The 16,660-nt window shown below is 53.1% G+C and overlaps 1 protein-coding gene across 9 annotated transcripts in view; it reads left to right on the top strand.

Moving 5' to 3' along the window:
* MVB12B (multivesicular body subunit 12B) overlaps positions 1-16,660 on the top strand; it is a 66,671-nt gene that overhangs the window by 1,664 nt on the left and 48,347 nt on the right. For 3 of the 9 annotated variants that reach the window (XM_080562522.1, XM_080562514.1, XM_080562519.1), the window contains exons 2-5: positions 3,844-3,929; positions 4,986-5,108; positions 11,273-11,380; positions 14,646-14,742. In XM_080562522.1, the coding sequence (XP_080418648.1) occupies positions 4,995-5,108; positions 11,273-11,380; positions 14,646-14,742 (319 nt within the window). In that variant the 5' untranslated portion in view covers positions 3,844-3,929; positions 4,986-4,994. Of the gene's footprint in view, positions 1-26; positions 3,930-3,956; positions 4,837-4,985; positions 5,109-11,272; positions 11,381-14,645; positions 14,743-16,660 lie in introns of those variants that run through there. The other 6 variants (XM_080562521.1, XM_080562517.1, XM_080562515.1 and 3 more) reach the window with 4 other exon arrangements.

Here is a 16,660-nt window from a genome sequence, read left to right as displayed (position 1 = left end):
TGGAAATCTATTTTGGTTTGAAATAGGACACTCCTCGCAAATGGCTGCCCACCTGCTGTGAAGCAATACGAGATCTGGGTTTTGCTCGCTCCCGGCCGAAGTTCCTGTTTCCATTGAGGTCGGTCACAAGCTGAGGTGGGGCGGTCGGTGTGGGGACGCTCCCGGACGTGCCTTCGTTTGGTGAGAGCTGACGCTGAGGTTCTGTCTGCTTGTGACCGAGGCTTTGGGGGTCCCAGCTGCGTGTCCTGCCACGGTCTCCTGTTTTCTGACTCAAACAGTTGTGCTTCAGGAGCAGAAATAGCAGGCCGGCAGGGGCTGCGTCCTGCTCCCGGGGATTGGCAGCCCTGGTGGGAGGACCAGGCGTGCGGAGGGGAACGCCGGGGTACCCTCCGAGCAGTCTGTGCTGTGCCGGCTGTACCCGCCTCCTTCGCGAGATGATGCAGCGATAACCAGAGCACGTGGATGAGTGTCTCAGCAGCGTGTCTGCTCTGGTTTGATAGGACTATTTCCTGCAGAGTGCAGGAGCTTGGGTAGTTGATAGTGGTTTTTTTCAGTTTTGCCTTAGCTCATGGTTTTCTGCTCTGTGGGAAAAGCTAGATAGTGTCACAGTTCAGGGCTTGCAGCTGAAGGAAGAACCAGTAAGACCCTTCTTTCTCCAAGTCCTCTGCTGTTTAACTTCAGGACTTGGCCTGCTTTGCTGGCAGCATGGAGTTTCTATGGCAGATACGTCCCCAGGCACTATCAGTTCACCTGCCACCTGCTCCCAAACTTGCCTCACTTGTTGAAAAGGAACACCAAGAGGGGAGAGCGCTCTACAAGCTCAAAATAATGCATTTATTTCTAGAACCGTGTTCCTTTGTTACATGTGTCTCCCAGCCAAAGCTCAGCAGTGCGGGTGGTCAGGTCGCCTTAGTGTAGCGCTCAAATGGACAGTGAAGCCAGGAGAAAAGTTTGCCTAGGATAAACTAATAACATGAGAGATGAGCTAGCGAGAACGCTGGTGAGAGAATGCAGAAAGGATGGAAGCAGACAATGTCGGGGGCTCCGGGTGCCGGGGGAAGGGGCGCTGTGTGTGCCCGTGCAGCCTGCCGGGGGCTGCAGCGGCTCCCGGCAGTGGGAGGCCCGGGCAGCCGAGGCGCGCTGGGGAGCGCCGGGTGCTGCCCGCCGCGGGCAGGCGCGGGCCCTGCGGGGCGAGCTGGGGCTCGGCAGCGGGTGGGCCCGGCCCTGGGCGTCGTGTGGTGGCGGATCAAACCGCGGCTCGGGCTGCATCGTGCCCGTGAGGGTTCCCGGCAGTGCCGCTGCCTGCTGTCTGCGCCCCCTCTGCTCTCTGCGCCCCGCCTGCGTTTGCCCTGCGGGCTGGGAGGCGGTAGGGCCGGGCAGAAGGCCGCTTCCTCTGCCTTGCCTACGAGGCTCCACGGGCTGAGAGCTTCCCGGCACGGAGACTTGCGGACACCCGGTTAGCCGCTCTGTGCAGAGCCTGCCCGGTCCCCGCTGCCCGCAGAGCGACTGCTGCTGGGGTTGACGCAGGAGCGCTTGCTTCGCTGGTGGGCTGGGCTGGTTTTGCTGGCGTTTGTTCCAGGAAGGTCAGTTCCCGATATTCCTGCCTGCTGCTCCGGAGAGGGAATCTTCCCGCGCTCTCGGGCCGCCACAAGGAAGACGCAGCGCCGCTGACCTGCAGCAGTCCGAAACCCTGCGCAGAGCTGGCCGAGAGCATGGGTGGTGCTCCCGCGGGCCTGGCAGGGCGCAGAGCCTGTACCCCTGTACCTGCCTCTCAGGGTGCCGGCCCATCTCCCGCCCTGCTGGCCGGCGCAGGGCTTCCCCGGTAGCTGCTGGGGGCAGCGGCCGACCCCAGCCAGCGCCGCGTGCCTGCGGAGGCGCCTCTGGGGGCCGGCCTGGGCTGGGGCCGCGCGAGCGGGATCGGGCTGCCCAGGACCCCCACACCTCCTGCCCCCTGTGTCCCAGGCACAGCTCGAGGCTGCCAGAGGTGTTCAGAGCGAAGCTGGCAGCGCTGCAGCCAAAAGCCGTGCGTCCTCGATGCCTCGTCCTGCGGGCACCCCGCTCTGCCCTGCGTGCGGGACCGGTGCCAGCAGGGTGCGTGCAGCTGTGCGGGGCAGGGCGTCCTCGGCGCAGGCGCGGCCTCTCCCCGCTGGCTTTGTCTGAGCGGTCCCACCGGGGCTGGTGCTGCATCCTGTCCCGGGGCTCGTGTCCGGCTTCCCCTTGGTGCTGGGAGCTGGATGTGGCCCTGCAGCTGAGAGCAACCTCCAAGGAGCACGCTCCCAGCTAATGGGAAGAATGTTCTTGTAATTGTTCTGGGCTGTTCCCAGAACAACCATGCGGCAGGAGGAGCAGCAGAGGCCCTCAGAGAGCTCGGCGAGCAGAGCGGAGCGTGGGATGTGACAGGCTGTTCCCTGGTCAGCTGCTGTGAGTTCTCAGCCACCACGATGCTAGGCAGGCGTATGGGTCAAACTTACGTTGTTTAAAGAGAACTTCGTTAAAATAACAAGCTGTCCGATAGGAGTATCTATAGATTCCTTCTCCTTGATATAATCTGTTCTTTCACTGTTTGGTTTTTCTATTATTTTTAAGTTCAAAGGCGTGCTAGAAAAGAAACCAAACTTGCAGCAAGCGCCCTGAGGGAGAAGTGAGTTGTAGCTAATCGTCGGTATGATTGCCCGGCCAGAAACTCCTCTTTGACCTGTGTAGAGCTCAGAAAAACGTTTGTCTGGGTGCACGGACTGGTTTCTGCCGCTCCGTATCTGTTCCAGATGCATCCTTGGTACCACCTACGGACCCCGGTGGCCGTCCGATGGCCGTGCCTGCACTGCTGCGCCCGCTGCTGCCCCTCCTGCGCCTCGCCGCGCCTTCCGCCCGTGCCCCGGCAGGAAGCCCCGCGCCTCCGTGCGTGGCCTCCGCCGCTTCCGCCGTGCAGGGGCTTTGTGTGAGCCCTGACAAAGTGCGGATTGATGCGGTTTCCTCTCCCCTCCCCCTGCCGTGCCGTGCCTCCGGCCCGCGAGAGGCTCTGCGACAGAGCTGCCTTTCTTCCCCGGGCCCAGGGCAGCTTTGGGCTGGGCGGGGTGGGTGGGGTGGGTGCTGCGCCTCTGCCGAGCCCTCCCCATCCTCAGTCCTCCGCACAGCTACCAGAGCGCTGAAATCTGTTGCGTGCTGTTCTTTGGTGCATTGGGGAATACCATCGCTTACCTGAATTGCAGCTCCAGGCGGTCTGACAGAAGCTGGTATCGGCATCCATCACCTCCCAGCTCCTCCCGGCGTGTAATAGCAAGTCATCAAATTATTGAGAGTGACTTGGAAAAGTTTCAGGAAACGTGCATTTGTATGAAGAACAGATTGCAAGTTCTTTATTAAAGTCACGTTATGTTTGCTCAGTTCTGCACATTTTAGGCGATTGTTTCCGCATTATTTGCGAGGTATTTTGAGGAGCTCGTGGGCACAGTGCGGACGTGCAGCGGTGCTGGCTTTGAGCAGCACCCGGTGGCATTGTTAGCTGCACAGAGCCCTTCGTTCCCTGCTGGCCCTGACGGCGTGGAGGCTGTGGTGAAGGGAAGGGGGCGAGCAGGTAGGGTTCAGGGGGCCCTTCTAGTTGTGCTTTGGAAGCTTAAATCGTGTAGGTAAGAAAGTGGGCCTGCTTCAGCTGGCGGTGTGTGTGCTGGATGCTTACCAGGTGCTGAAGCAAAGCTCTGTCCTCGATTTGGTTCGTTGGCAATGGTATTTTTGTCATTTTGAGCACTTGTTTCCGTTGTTTTGGACACTTCAGGCAGTCTGCTTGTTTGTGTGGCATTGTCGTTTATACAGGGCCCAGACTTGCTCTTTCTTTGTTGCCTGCAGCACGATGTTTGTTCAGACTGGGCATTGTGAAGTGTAAACCCAGGTCCTGCTGGCACCAGCGCTCTCCTCTGCCTTTTCTAGAAGCAGTAAGTAACGAGCCATCTTCGTGGCCTAGAAGCGCTGGGTGTCATTGCTCTTAGGAGGGAACCGAATGAGGTAGCTCTGGTTCTCAGCTTGCCTGGCTGCTGGGCGGCGGTGCTCCTTCACGCACGGTGCTGCCCTTCTGTCTGCAGGCGCGTGGGGGGCGGTGTCCTGGGGCAGTCCTTCCCCAGAGCCAGAGAGCTCTGGCTCTAGCTGCCGGCCTCTGCAGGAGACCACGTGCTGAGGCAGCGGCACCTTTCCTCCTCCTCCTCCTCAGTGAGCTATTTTGGCAGCTCTCTTGTCCTCTCCCCCTGCTTCCAGTAGCAGCATCTCTCCAAATGGGTTGGTTTCACCCGCTTCTCTCCCTCTTTGTGTCTCTCTTTCCCCCGCAGTGTTCAGTGCTCTTCTCCCTTGTTCCTGGAAGATGCTCAGGCCTCTGTCTGCTTTGCATCAGACCATCCTGCGTTGCTTCCTCTGCGTTTCCCTGGTGCTCAGTTCCCTGCAGCAAGCGGAGTTTTGCATATAGTGCCAGATACATCTGTGCTGCTACATGAAAGCGGTCTCATTCAGGAGGGTGCGGTGAGACTGAAGCCTCGCAGGGGAACGCTCACCGTGCCCAATGCCTGTCTCGGATGGGGAACCTCATAACGAACCCATTACCAGCAGATTTCTTGCTGCTTAAAATGGCAGAGCTACTTCAACCAGCCTGACTGGGGGACGAAATTTGCTCTTTATCTGGGAGGGAAGGGATGAACTTGGGTTTTCCCATCACTGGTAGATGGAGACGAGCCCATACTGAATATCCTGGAAACAGTGGAATTAATCTCAGAAGAGGCTGCTGGCCCAAATTCCAAACCTGTTGGGCATTGCACAAATGTACCTTCTTATCAAAAACAAATGAAGGTGCAGAAGGTGTGTCTGGCCTAATCCTGTGTTTAACTTGGCAGTCTGTGGTGTTTCAGCACAAGCACTGTGGCATGCACGCACGCAGGCTCTCGGTGCTCTCTGTTCCTCTGAGGTGCGCTGCCCAGCAGCCCTTTAATTCTGTGCCTTTCTTTCAGGATCAGTCCATGATGCCTGAAGTGCGAGACCTCTCCGATGCGTTGCCTGACTTGCCGATGGATCCCATCACGGGCGTTGGTGTGGTTGCATCCCGGAACCGTGCACCGACAGGTTATGATGTAGTAAGTAGAGCTTTTTCAGCTGCTGTTGCTAATGCTTTGGTTCCTCATTAACGAGGCTTTGCTTTGCTGGGAACAGCATCTCTTCCAGAGAGGGCTTGCCATCAGACGTGTTTTAAGAAGTAATTTGGTAACCAGCTGCCCACCTCTCAGCCCAGGGTACTTAGCAGTGCATTTGCTCAGCGGAGGTTTGTGGGTGCAGTCATGCCACTTCATCTGTGCTCCAAGAGGAGCATAATTACCTGGAGGAGAGGTTTTCAGAAACAGCTGGCCACTGTGGCAAGCAAATTTACTGATCCTAGTAACGTTCATCCTGAAGGATTCCTAAGTATCGCACAAATTACATCTCTGAATAAATGGATCCCACATCAGCTGTTTAATCCCACATATCAGCACTGCACAATAATGATGAGAAGCTCCAGATTGGGAAGCAAATAGCTTCACAACCAGCTGAAATTGCAAGGGCAATTTTGATGGACAGAATGCAAACCTCTAAATTAAGCTTTGGCAGGAGGCTGGGCAGCAGGAAAAGGCAGCTGGATACAGTAGAGACGAATATGTGAATGGGGGGGTGGAGGTCACAGTTTAACGGCTGCTTGTTCCCTGGATTAGTTGCTGTATAGCCACCAACGTGATTGGTTTTTTGCCTATAAAATGAGTGTCCCAAACAGTGAAACATCGTGAAATACTGACCTTGCAGAGTACTGCATGGGAAGGCTTGCCCTGTGGTCCCTTTTTGTGTATCCTGCTCCAGCAGCTCTACGTCACACCTTGGGTTTTCAGTGTCACACAGCTTGTGTAATGGAGAGTGGAAGCCCATGGACTGCAGCTTTGCTCACACGTTTACAGCTCTGGATCATGTATGATCGCTGGATCGCTGTACAGTATGCCCTGTACAGTGCGAGAAGGAAGCAAATGGATCAGGCTGAAATAAGGGGCGGTGTGTGTGTGTGTGTGAGACAAGGCTCCTGAGAGACCTGGAGGGGTTTTTGCGTTTACTGCATTTTTCTGAGTGCTGATTACCTGTGTGAGCCAGGCTGTGTAATTAGCTGCTTGCCCTGATAAAGGAGCATGGGACAATGTGAGAGTTGTGATAACAGAATTGCATTCTGCCTAAATGACTGGGCAGAGAGCGTGCTCACCCCAGATAGCCTGTCTGAGGTTTAATAGGGAACTTTAGCACTAGCACAGTTTAAACTAAACAAGATAAAAGATTCTTCCTGTGGCTTAATCCAATTACAGCGGTGTTGTAATAATGCTTGTGAATGTGGGTTGCTCTCTCCTAGGGGGCACAGAGCGGAGGCTGCCTTTCCTCTGATTTTTCTGTTTTGCTTTGCATTTACAAGGAGCTCTTTTGACCTGGGGCCAGTGGTCCCTGCCGTAGGCAGAGGTGGTGTCTGCTGGCTGCGGTTGCTTTACCTGATGCGTGGCTTCCGCACGATTCCTCCTTCAGCTGTGCGCACGGCAAAGCGGCAGCGTGGCTCCGTGCCTGGGGCTGTGCTGGGCCCCCAGGAGCTGCCGTCAGTGTCCTTGCGCTGCACAGCACCTGCTGTGGTGGGGCTGCTCCGGGGGTCACGAGGCGTCCTTGTGCCCACGTCTTCTGTGGGACGGGCGAACGCGGGGCTGTGCTCCTCTTGCCTGGATGTCTGGAAGGGGCTCCTCTGCACGAGGCAGCTGCACCTGGTGTGTGGGGGCACCGCTTCCCCACGACCGCTCTGGAACCCAGCCTACAGCATCTCAAGGCACGGAACCGAGCATGCAGAAGCGTCCCTCTGAACGCAGAGGGTAAAGGCTGTAGCAGGTTGTGAGACGCGGGCAACGTGTGGGCTGGAGCAGTACCAGGCTCTGTGTTTCTCCAGATCTTTTAATAGCTGAAGCACCGAAGACCGGATTTTGCCAACACACATGGAATGTGTCTGAATGTAGATTCCTGAAAATCTGCCCAAACTGGCAAGACTGAGCCCAGAGGTGGGGAGGAAAGGGAGGAGAGATGGGTGGAGGTCTGGGGCCAGGCGGGAGGTGTGGTTCCCGCGCTGCTGCCTCTCGCCGCAGGCTCGCGGCCAGCTGGGCGCTCTGGGTTGCTCTGGGGCTGCTGTGCTGGGGCAGGAGTGGGGGCAGCCCCTGCCAAGGGGCAGGCGGTTCCACGTGCCTGTTTGCCAAAACAGCTGGCCCAGGGCTGCCAGTAACAGCGTGCCGGCTGCAGGTCGCTGCGCGGCTGGAGGAGCGGGCTGGGAGACGCCTTCCCCACCGCGTGCCGCTCTACGTCCAAGGAATGTCTTCAGCTCTGAGGAGAACGACCTTCCCTGTGGGGTGGGAAGGCGCTGTGCCAGGCGGGCAGGCGCCTGGCTGTTCAGCTCCACGTTCCGCTTCCCTCTGGAGCCCGTCCCTGCCCCCTCTGCTCTCTTGTTCTCTGTTCGTACCCCTCCTGGAGCTCTGGGCCCAGACAGCCCCTTACAGCGGGGCACGGGCTGTGAACTGGAAGAGCCTGGGCCTACCCTTCGCAGTCGTGTCTCTGGAGTGTGTGAATGCTGCGACTCCCTCCCGCTTTTGGTGGTCGTTGCAGACAAGGGGGTGGGAAGAAGTTTGGCGCAGCCACACCGGAGCCAGCCCAGATCTGGGGGTACCACCCCCACTTCTCCCTCGGTAAGGCCAGGATAGAAGTGTGCCCAGGGTGTTGGGCACCATCTCCGCCATCCTGCATGTTCCTTGCACTTTACCGAAGCAGGGAAGACGTGGGCTGGGGTTGCTCAGCACCCATCCTGCTGGGACAGGCCTGCCGCAGTCTCTCCACATCCCTTTCCCTCTCGCGTTACCCCGCCGTGGGCACGTTGCCCTCACGCAGCTCAGGCACGGTTCTGCTTCCAGGGGCGGTGGGGATCCTCCTTGCCTGCAGGAGCCTAGCAGATGATGCAAGACGTTTCCTGTTTATATCACTCTGTTTTCTTTCCCCGTGAGTTTTCTGACAAGTTAATGCATGCTTACATTCCCCAGGCTTGGAAAGAGGCTTCAGCAGGATGGTGCGGAGCCACAGCATTCAGGGTCAATCGCTGGGGATGGAGCCTGCAAGTGTTGCATTTCAGCAGCAGCAGGCGTGGCTTTGCTCGGCGTGCCCATGGGGAGCTGGTGAGGTCCTAGCCCTGGCTGCTTTCTGTTTTGCTGCTTGCATCGCCCTAAGCACTGTGCAGGAGTGGTGAGGGGTGCGCGCTGCGCTGGTAGTGGGCAGCGGTTTGGCTGGGCAAGGAGGTGCCGGAGGAGCCCAGGGGCTCGAGCCCCAGCTCTGCAGGGATGCCTTCCCTGTGGGAGGCAGGAGTAGGGCTGCGGGGAGAGAGCCCCTGCACCTTTCCAAAGACGAGTGGAGTGCTGTGCTGGGTGACTCCCTGGGAAGCTAACTTCAACCGCTTTGAAATTTGAGGAGTTAGAATTGCAGGGTAGTTGCCTAAAAGGGTTTGTGGTGTGGTTTTTCTTTTTTTTTTTTTGTTATTACTTTTTGAGGATTTTTTCAATGCTGAGTCAGGGCATAGCACTGGCAGGCTCTCACTCCTCTGGGAAGGCAGAGGTGCCAGCTTGTGCACGCCCGTGCTGGAGACTTCGTGCCTTTCAGCTGGCAGAATCAGGTGTCTCTGGGGCAGCCACCTGTGAGGGAGGTGGTGTCAACTGAGGTGTTATACTGCCATCTCAAAGTCACATGTTGTTGTAAGTCATACAGAATTGCTAAAACTTAAAGGGCTTAAAATGCAAAGCTGAATTGGACAGCAACCGGTGTAGAGGTGCCTTTACAGCTTCAGACTGGGTTTGTTGTTACCTGTTGAGTTTTGAGCATCTTTAATGTGGGAACAAAGGAAAAACTGCCTAATAGAGGAGAAAATGAACAGTAGAACTTGAATGATATTGTTAACAAAGCAATTAAATTTGGTTGTAGTCCCTCAAATTGTTTGGAATTCAAGCAGCGTGTCCCTATATGTCGGTGGATTTTTATGTAATCAGTCTGTTTTCTGAATGTGTTTTTATCAGGACAGACTTACTCTTAGGGGAGGGGAATGCATGTGGATTTTAAGTATTTCTAACTAGCACTTTAAGAAATAGTTGAATTCAAGGAGTAATTAACAAAAATAAAAAAAATGCTGTGTTACAAATTCTACTATTTCAGAATGCCGTGTGCTTCTTTGTGGAAGCCTGGCCACAAAAGCTACATCTGCTATGCAAGAGGAAGGGGTGAGCAGGGGCTTGCAGACAGCAGTTGCCAAAATGCAAAGAGCCAATCCACTTTGCTGCCTTTGCTGATCAGACAATGCTTACACTCTTCTCTCCTGCACTTGGGATAACTGGAGGGTTTTGTCAGCACACAGCTCGCTTCCTGCACTCTGCACAGAGCCTCTGCTTGACAAAACGTGGGTGCAGGCAGTACCAACTAATGTCAGCTGCTTTGTTATCAGGCTGCTGCGTGGCCAAAGTCTTACTCAACGCAGTAGGGGCTGTTAGAAGCAGCTTTTGGCCTGCAGGCCAAGTTTCCTCAATTTCTTCTCTGTGAGGGTGGCACTGAGATTAGGCAGCTTGCTGAGCTTGGGTCTCATGAGGTGGCCCTTGAAGCTGAGCGCGTGCAGCGTAACTCTTCAAGGCGGCTTGTTGGAAGCATTCATCACGTGTTTCTCTCAGGGTGCTCAACAAGTAACTCGCGGCTTTTGCAGTGATACCCAATTTTTGGTAGTTAACGGATTATTTTCCTTGGAGTTTACTTTCCTGGCCCTGTTTTGCCTGCTCATCGCTTTCTCCCTTTAAGGCATAATGGCATTATGGATGTTCCTTAGCGGTAGGCATGTAAGCATTATTAACTCCTGAAGCCTCTCCTGACAGCTCAGAAGAAGGCCAAGCAGTGCTTGCTCCCCTGTTAGCCTAGCTGGTGTGCTGGTGCGAGAGCAAGCTGAGACAGCGAGGTGCGGGCCGTGGCCTTTGGTTCACCGGCCCTGTCCCCGCTGGCAGCGGGGGAGCTGGCATGGGCCCATCTGCAGCCAGGTCGTGCTGTGACCCGAGGCTTGCTCTTGTTACCTCTGATAGGGAGTCCTGGAAATGTCTGTACCTCCACAGAGAAGGTGTGGAAGCTGTTGGCAGGTAAACTGGTGTCGTGCTGTGAAGCAGTTCGCAGAGTCAGCAATTGTATGGGTTAATTTCTTAGGGATCCTGCGGTCAGATGTTTTCTGTTGATTAAGGCTCGCAAGCTCGCTTCCAGTTTATCCTGGGGAGAAGCAACGTCTGGGAGTGGGCTTGAAGGCAATGAATGCCATTAGGTCTGCTTTCCGTGGAGGTCTGGTGCCCTGGGCAGCTCCGGGCTGGCAGGCCTAGGAAGGAGGGAGGTGTGGGTCGGGGCCGCGGAAGGCAGCAGGCGTACGCTCTTGTGCGGCGAGAAGAGGGGCTGTTCTCCAGCGACGGGTCTGCTCCACAGCTCTGCTGTGTGTGCAGGGCAAAGCCTCCGTAAGAGGAAGGGAAATTGAGGTATGAAAAAGGCATACCCGAGTTTTTCATCTTCCCGAGGGAGCGAAATGCAGGTGCTCTGGTACAGCAGCCCCAGTCCTGCGGTGGGATGACTGGCACAAGGGCTTTGGTTTGCCTCTCTGTTGTAACTGTTGTAGCGCCACCGCTCCTTTGAAGCTCCTTTTAATCCAGTTTAAATCATGTGTGAAATCACAGGGAAAGGCTTAAAGATCTGTGTGGGAGTACTTCTTGTCCTAGCCTTTGTCTCGTCAGGAGAAGTGGCTGTGGCTCCCGGTCAGCCCTGGGGCCATTGCTTTGCAGACGGACCTTGTGCTTTGTTGAGATGGCCCCCCCCTTACAGCGCGCAGTGTGCCCCTGCACAGGTGGCGGTAACCAATGCCCCGGTATGCTGACTTTTCCAAACTATTGTTTGGAGATTGCAGCCAAAGTTGCTGTTTCCTCATTAGAATAGCTTTTGTCAGAGCATCTTTAATCAATGGACTCCCAAGCGGCAGCATTTTTAGAACTTTTTTATACCTCCTTTTGGAAGTTCTTTGCACTGCACCTTGTGAAGAAACTAATGAGATGCTGTGAGAGTTCGGGCTGCTGTTAATTAGAAGAGGTCTGAAGAAGTAGTCCTGCACATATATTAACTTTATCTTGGCTCACGTCTCCTCTCTCCCTCTGTCTTTTCTTTCCAGGTTGCACAAACAGCAGATGGCTTGGATGCTGACCTCTGGAAAGATGGCTTATTTAAATCCAAGGTCACACGATACCTGTGCTTCACAAGATCATTTTCAAAAGAAAATGTAAGTCCATTTGCTGAGTGTCTGCATGATTTGCATCTGTGCCTGGTATGTTCTTACCCGTAAGATGATTCATTTTATTGAGCCAGTTATAATTCAAGCAGGCATTTAACTGTCTTTTGGTGACTAAGGAGGCAAACTGCAATGGCCAGATATTTGTGTTTTGTTTATGTTCTTCATGGAGGGAAATCACTGGCGAAATCTGTAACAAAAATAGCAGAAGAGTGAATGTTTACATTTCAGCAGCCCCCCTTACACTCGCAATGCATGCTGCATGCTCCAAATCCTGTTGAATTTCTAGCTCTAATTACACAGAGAAGCAAATGCTGCAGATAATGTTGACAAAGGAAATGTTAGTTTCTGAATCCAGGGGTATCACACCTGTCTTCTTGCAGGATTACCTTTTCTTTCCTTATTTTTTGTGTTCATTCTTGAAAATTTGGCTACATTGTGCTTATACTACCCTATATTTGTGATCTTCTAGTATGGCTATTAAACAACTGCCAGTGATCAGAAATGAGCTTATGTCTGCCCACATCCCCTGTGGAAGGGAGGAGACCATGTGCAGTGAGAGCCTGACGCCTTCTGCTGTGTTCATTTAATCTTTCAGTTGAGGGTAGTGTGAAGACTTCCTCTTTTCTGGAGGAGCTATTTAATTCTACAATGAATGCGCTCCATCTAGTGGGTAACTCTGCTTTTCTTGGTGTTCTGGATATTCACAGTGACACAATTGTCGAGGGTACGGAGATACCATTTTGTGTTTTTACCAGCAATGGGAACAGAAACGTAGCTGTGACTTTGGAGGCTGATCGCAGCTCTTGACAGGAAAAACAAGGGCCTGCCTATTTCCAGCATTTGCCCTTTATTCCATGCACTTTCTCCAGATAAAAATAAAGCTCCAGAGCTATGGGAAGTACTGCTTCCTCGGGCGGATGGACGGTAGCTCTGTTTTTTATCCTTTAGTACCTGCAGCAGCAGGAATAGTAGCACCAGAATAGGTAGGGAGGATACTAAACAGAAAGATTTGTGATCATTTGGGTATTAAGTTTATCTGCGGCTACCTTAAATGCAAGGTTGTCAGAAATAATTATGGGATAGTAGCAACTACTGGCTACTGGAGGCAGTGTAAATCCCCCCAGTCAGTGCCTGTTGGGCTTTGGCATGAATCATCTGCTCAGCATGGCATGGGAATATGTTCTTCATATTTATGAGGAGTGAATTGAAGGGGGGGGGATCGAGAGGGGGGTCTCAGCTGTGCAGCAGACGCATGTGCGAGGAGCGGTGCAAGCTGCCGTGTCCCACGCAGGGGTTGTCTCGCAGCCCGTGCCAGGTGGGTGTTGCTGGGCTGCCGGGCAGCAGCCGCGGGCCGAGCTGTGGTGGGACCGCGCTCCTGCGGCTCGCCGCTGCCGAGCCCGATGGGTGGCAGGGAGCTCCCTCTCTTCTCGGGCGCTGGATTTCCTGAGGTTTGTCAGCCCGCCCACACCCGTGAGTGGGTCCTGTCCTGAGGACACTCCTCTATCCAAACTCAGCAGAAGGTGCAGCTCGCGCTGCTTACGGCTGTAGGTTTTGTGTGTGCTTGGGGCCTCTCTGTGAGGCAGAGATGATCGGTAGGTGGTGCAGCCAGCCTGCCAGCCCCCAGGGAGCACACAGCTGACCAGCACTCCCGGTCCTCTGTCTGCAGGAAGGCTGGAGATGCAGGTTGTGTGGCCTGGGAGGAGGAGGGGGCAGATGAGTACCTTTTTTTTCCTGGTGCAGAGCAGCACCTTGGTCCCAGAGCAGCCCAGCAGAGCTTTCCATCTCCTCGGCCTGCCCCAGCCATGCAGGGCTGCGATGGGCAGCACCCAGCCTGGGGACCCCAGTTAGCAGAGCGCTGGCTCACCTGGACCTTCGTGTGTTGCTGCTCTTTGGGCTGCAGGTTTTAATGCATGGGGGTGTTTGTTTTTTTTGTTTTTTTGTTTGTTTTTTACAGAACAGTGGGAACTACTCGTCCTGAAGAACATGTTGGCAGAGTAAATGCAGCAGTTACCTGGTTTATAATGGAGACAGCCTGCAGTGTCCCTTTATCAGAACAATCATTCTCAACAGCTTAAAATATTTGACAAATTATAAGGATGTTTTTGGTATTTAAATGTCACGTCTAGGAGACCTGGAATGGTGCATCTCACAAATAGAGGGATGGAGGCAGCCAGGGGCTGTCCAGCCTCGGTTGCTTTGTGCGAGCTGGGGACACAAGCCATGCGTGTGTGCTGGTGGTCAGGGCTGCAGGCCTGGGTGCAAGGAGCTGACTGTGAAATGCAAAACCTCAAAATCGACTCTGGCCCGATCTCCCCTTAGTTCAAAGGCTACAAATTCAAATATGTTTTAAGATAGCTCAGAATAATAACCAGGGAGTAGAGATATGCATGAAATAGTTTGTCTGCCAGACAAAAAATACCTATCAGGGAGGTACCTAGAAACAAGTAACAGTGAAACATTCTGGCAAGTGTGATGGCTTAGGATGAAATTTTAATTTTTCTGTGTTGCGTTTCTGTTTGTAAAGGCTGTGTAATATCTAACTGTAGGGCTTTTTCTTCAACACGTGAATGCAGATTACTGGGAGCAATGTTGGCTTTAATGAGAACTGCAAAGAAAATCTGGTCTCTAAACAACCGTGGAGGCTGTCGTTCTGAATTGTGTTTTTAGCTCTTCAAGCCTTGATTAACAGGGCAAGGCATCAGTTCAGAATTCGTATGGACTCTAAACGAGGCTCTTCAGTCCAAATGGCCTGCTCTTCTGGAGCACGCCTGAGCTTGGAGCTAGAACTGTGTCTGTTCAGTACTAATTAGCTAATGCATGTAATAACTCTGGCTGTGTCTGCAGTAATCATCTTCCCGTAATGCTTTCTGCCATTGCTGTCACAGAAGTGTCGAGTTGCTCTTGCAGCGTGAGCAGTAACGTTACCTGTGTAACGTGGGGTGGCGGAGGTGATACCCTGAGCTGCCGTGTTTTCAAAAAGGAAGAGCTGGGTTCCTCTTCTGAGGATCCAGAAGTACAGCTATGGATGAGATGGCTGAATCTGTGAATGCCAAAAGCTGGCTGGTATCTCGTATTCAGTCACTGTGTAGTTTCTGCGGGAAGGACAGTTCCAGGTGTTGGCGTGGTACCTCCTGGCCTGTTTTTCAGTGGTCAGATGCAATGACAAGGCATCTTTGGATTCAGAAGGGGATAAAAGCTGGGTTTGAACTGGATCACGTTGTAATAGTTGACTGTTTCTTTTCTCTCTTCAAAGAGTCATCTAGGCAACGTCTTGGTTGATATGAAGCTCATTGACATAAAGGACACTTTACCTGTGGGCTTCATCCCCATCCAGGAGACCGTCGATACACGTAAGTTGGTGTCGGTTCCTGCAGTGCCGCGTCTTGGTGGTGCTGCGGGTGGTGCAGGGCTGTGTCCCGGGCAGCGGGATGCTCCGAGTGCTGCTCTGGGGGGCATCTTTAGGGGTAGCTCTTCCCGTGCTCTCCAGGCTCGTTAATACTGCTGCCTGGCTGCCACCAGCTCGCCCGCTCAAGCAGGAAGGAATAGTTTATTCTTCCTTTTTGCAAGGGCGACCTGGGCCTCACGGGAACAGAGCTGCTGTGGTGGGGGATGTGCACAGACAGGTACGAAAAGGAAAGTGGGTGCACATGGGGCTGTGCTCACGCACACATGACTTCTCACCACCTGTTGCAAACAAACAAAAGCCCAGGTCTTGGCAGGTGCTGCTGAGGATATGTGTTTGAGCTTGCTGAGAGAAGCAATCCAGGGGAAATACTGTCCTCATTTCTGCAAGGCAGAAATGGCCTTCCTGCAGCATTTAAGCAAACTGCTCGTGAACAGGGTCTTCTGATCCCCTGAGACTTGTGGCAGCAGCAGCTGGAGCCATGTCTGGTCACAACGGCCCAGCCTGCAGCAGGCATCGAGTGCTCTTGGCTCGTGGTGCAGAGCAGCCTGGGGCCAGCCCCGTGGGAGCTGTCTGGGAGGGCTGCGGAGCACCGGGTGCTGGTGCTGAGCGCACCGTTACCACACGGGAGTGTAGGCTGGCTGGTACCAGTTCTTGCCAGTAAAGAAATCCAGGCTGGTTATGAACAGAAAGGAGGTGTATGGACCTGCTTTGCAGGGGGTAATTCATCCAGATCTGCAGCAGGTGAGGATCATTTTTCAGTCACTACTGACCTGGTTCTGATTTGAACCTGTAACCTAGAAGCGAAAGGCTCTGCAGCCCGTTGCTGAGCCCACGGGTCGTCCCCCTTTCCTGGAGAATTCCTTAGCACGTGTGGCATGGGAGATCCGCACCCGTGGGAGAACTGGACAGTTGTCAGCTGTTGGTGTAGCTTTTGGAGAAGTCTGGGTAGAGAGGTGAGAAGGGACTTTGTAATTAATTTAAAATGCATTGAATTGCAACCCATACAATCTTTAAAGCGGTGGCACTGTCTGTATTAATGAAGTGGTGCATATCCCTGTCTCCATTAGCATGACTGAACACATTTCGATTGTCTGTATATAATATGTTTACTTAAAATTAACTGTGGTTAAGCATGAGTAATTAATGGATCCAGCTCTTAAACCAAGTTTGCTACAGACTGCAGACTCTATCCAAGTGTGAAAGAGACCAAAGACAAAAGCAAATAGTGTACTCAGCTTTATACATATTGTGAAAGTCGAGTAAGAGGCACTAATTTTGTTTAAAGCCAATTTTTTTGGCTATACGTGTTTCTATGTTCTTCTCTAATGATGCATGACTTGTAATAAATACATGAAATATAGCATTCTGTAGTGGTTCTCGACAAAATTTTCAGATGTGGAAGCCTTAAACCCTGGACTCCTTAAATCCGTTTTAGGTATGTCAAAAGCCCTAGTTTACCAAAGCAGAAGGATTAGAGTTCAGGGATGTAGGTAGTTAATATCTCTAAAAAGCATCACTGTTAATCCGAAGTTGCATGCACAGATGCTGTATTGTGACACACCTCACACTGCCTGTACATTTGTTGGTGCTGGTCTGACAGCAGGCTTCAAAGGCCAGGATGAATTGCTTTCTCCAAGGTAAAGATTACGAAACAGCAGGAGCCTACAGAGACAGGACTGCTTACCATCTGTTCAAGTGAGGGCATATTTTTAAACTGGAGAATACTTATTCATATTAAACCGGAGGGTTTTTATTCTTCTCCAAGTGCTTGTTTATACCTGTTGGTTGCTTTCAGACTTTCATTCAGTGTCTGCACTTTTGATTTTTCACTTTATCAGTAAGAGCTTCTGTCGTGTCTTTCA

The sequence above is a fragment of the Anser brachyrhynchus genome (assembly GCF_964034855.1).
Source record: "Anser brachyrhynchus genome assembly, chromosome: 19".
Classification (NCBI taxonomy): domain Eukaryota; kingdom Metazoa; phylum Chordata; class Aves; order Anseriformes; family Anatidae; genus Anser; species Anser brachyrhynchus.
The sequence above is the reverse complement of the archived record's forward strand: the minus strand, read 5'-3'. Positions and strand labels throughout refer to the sequence as shown.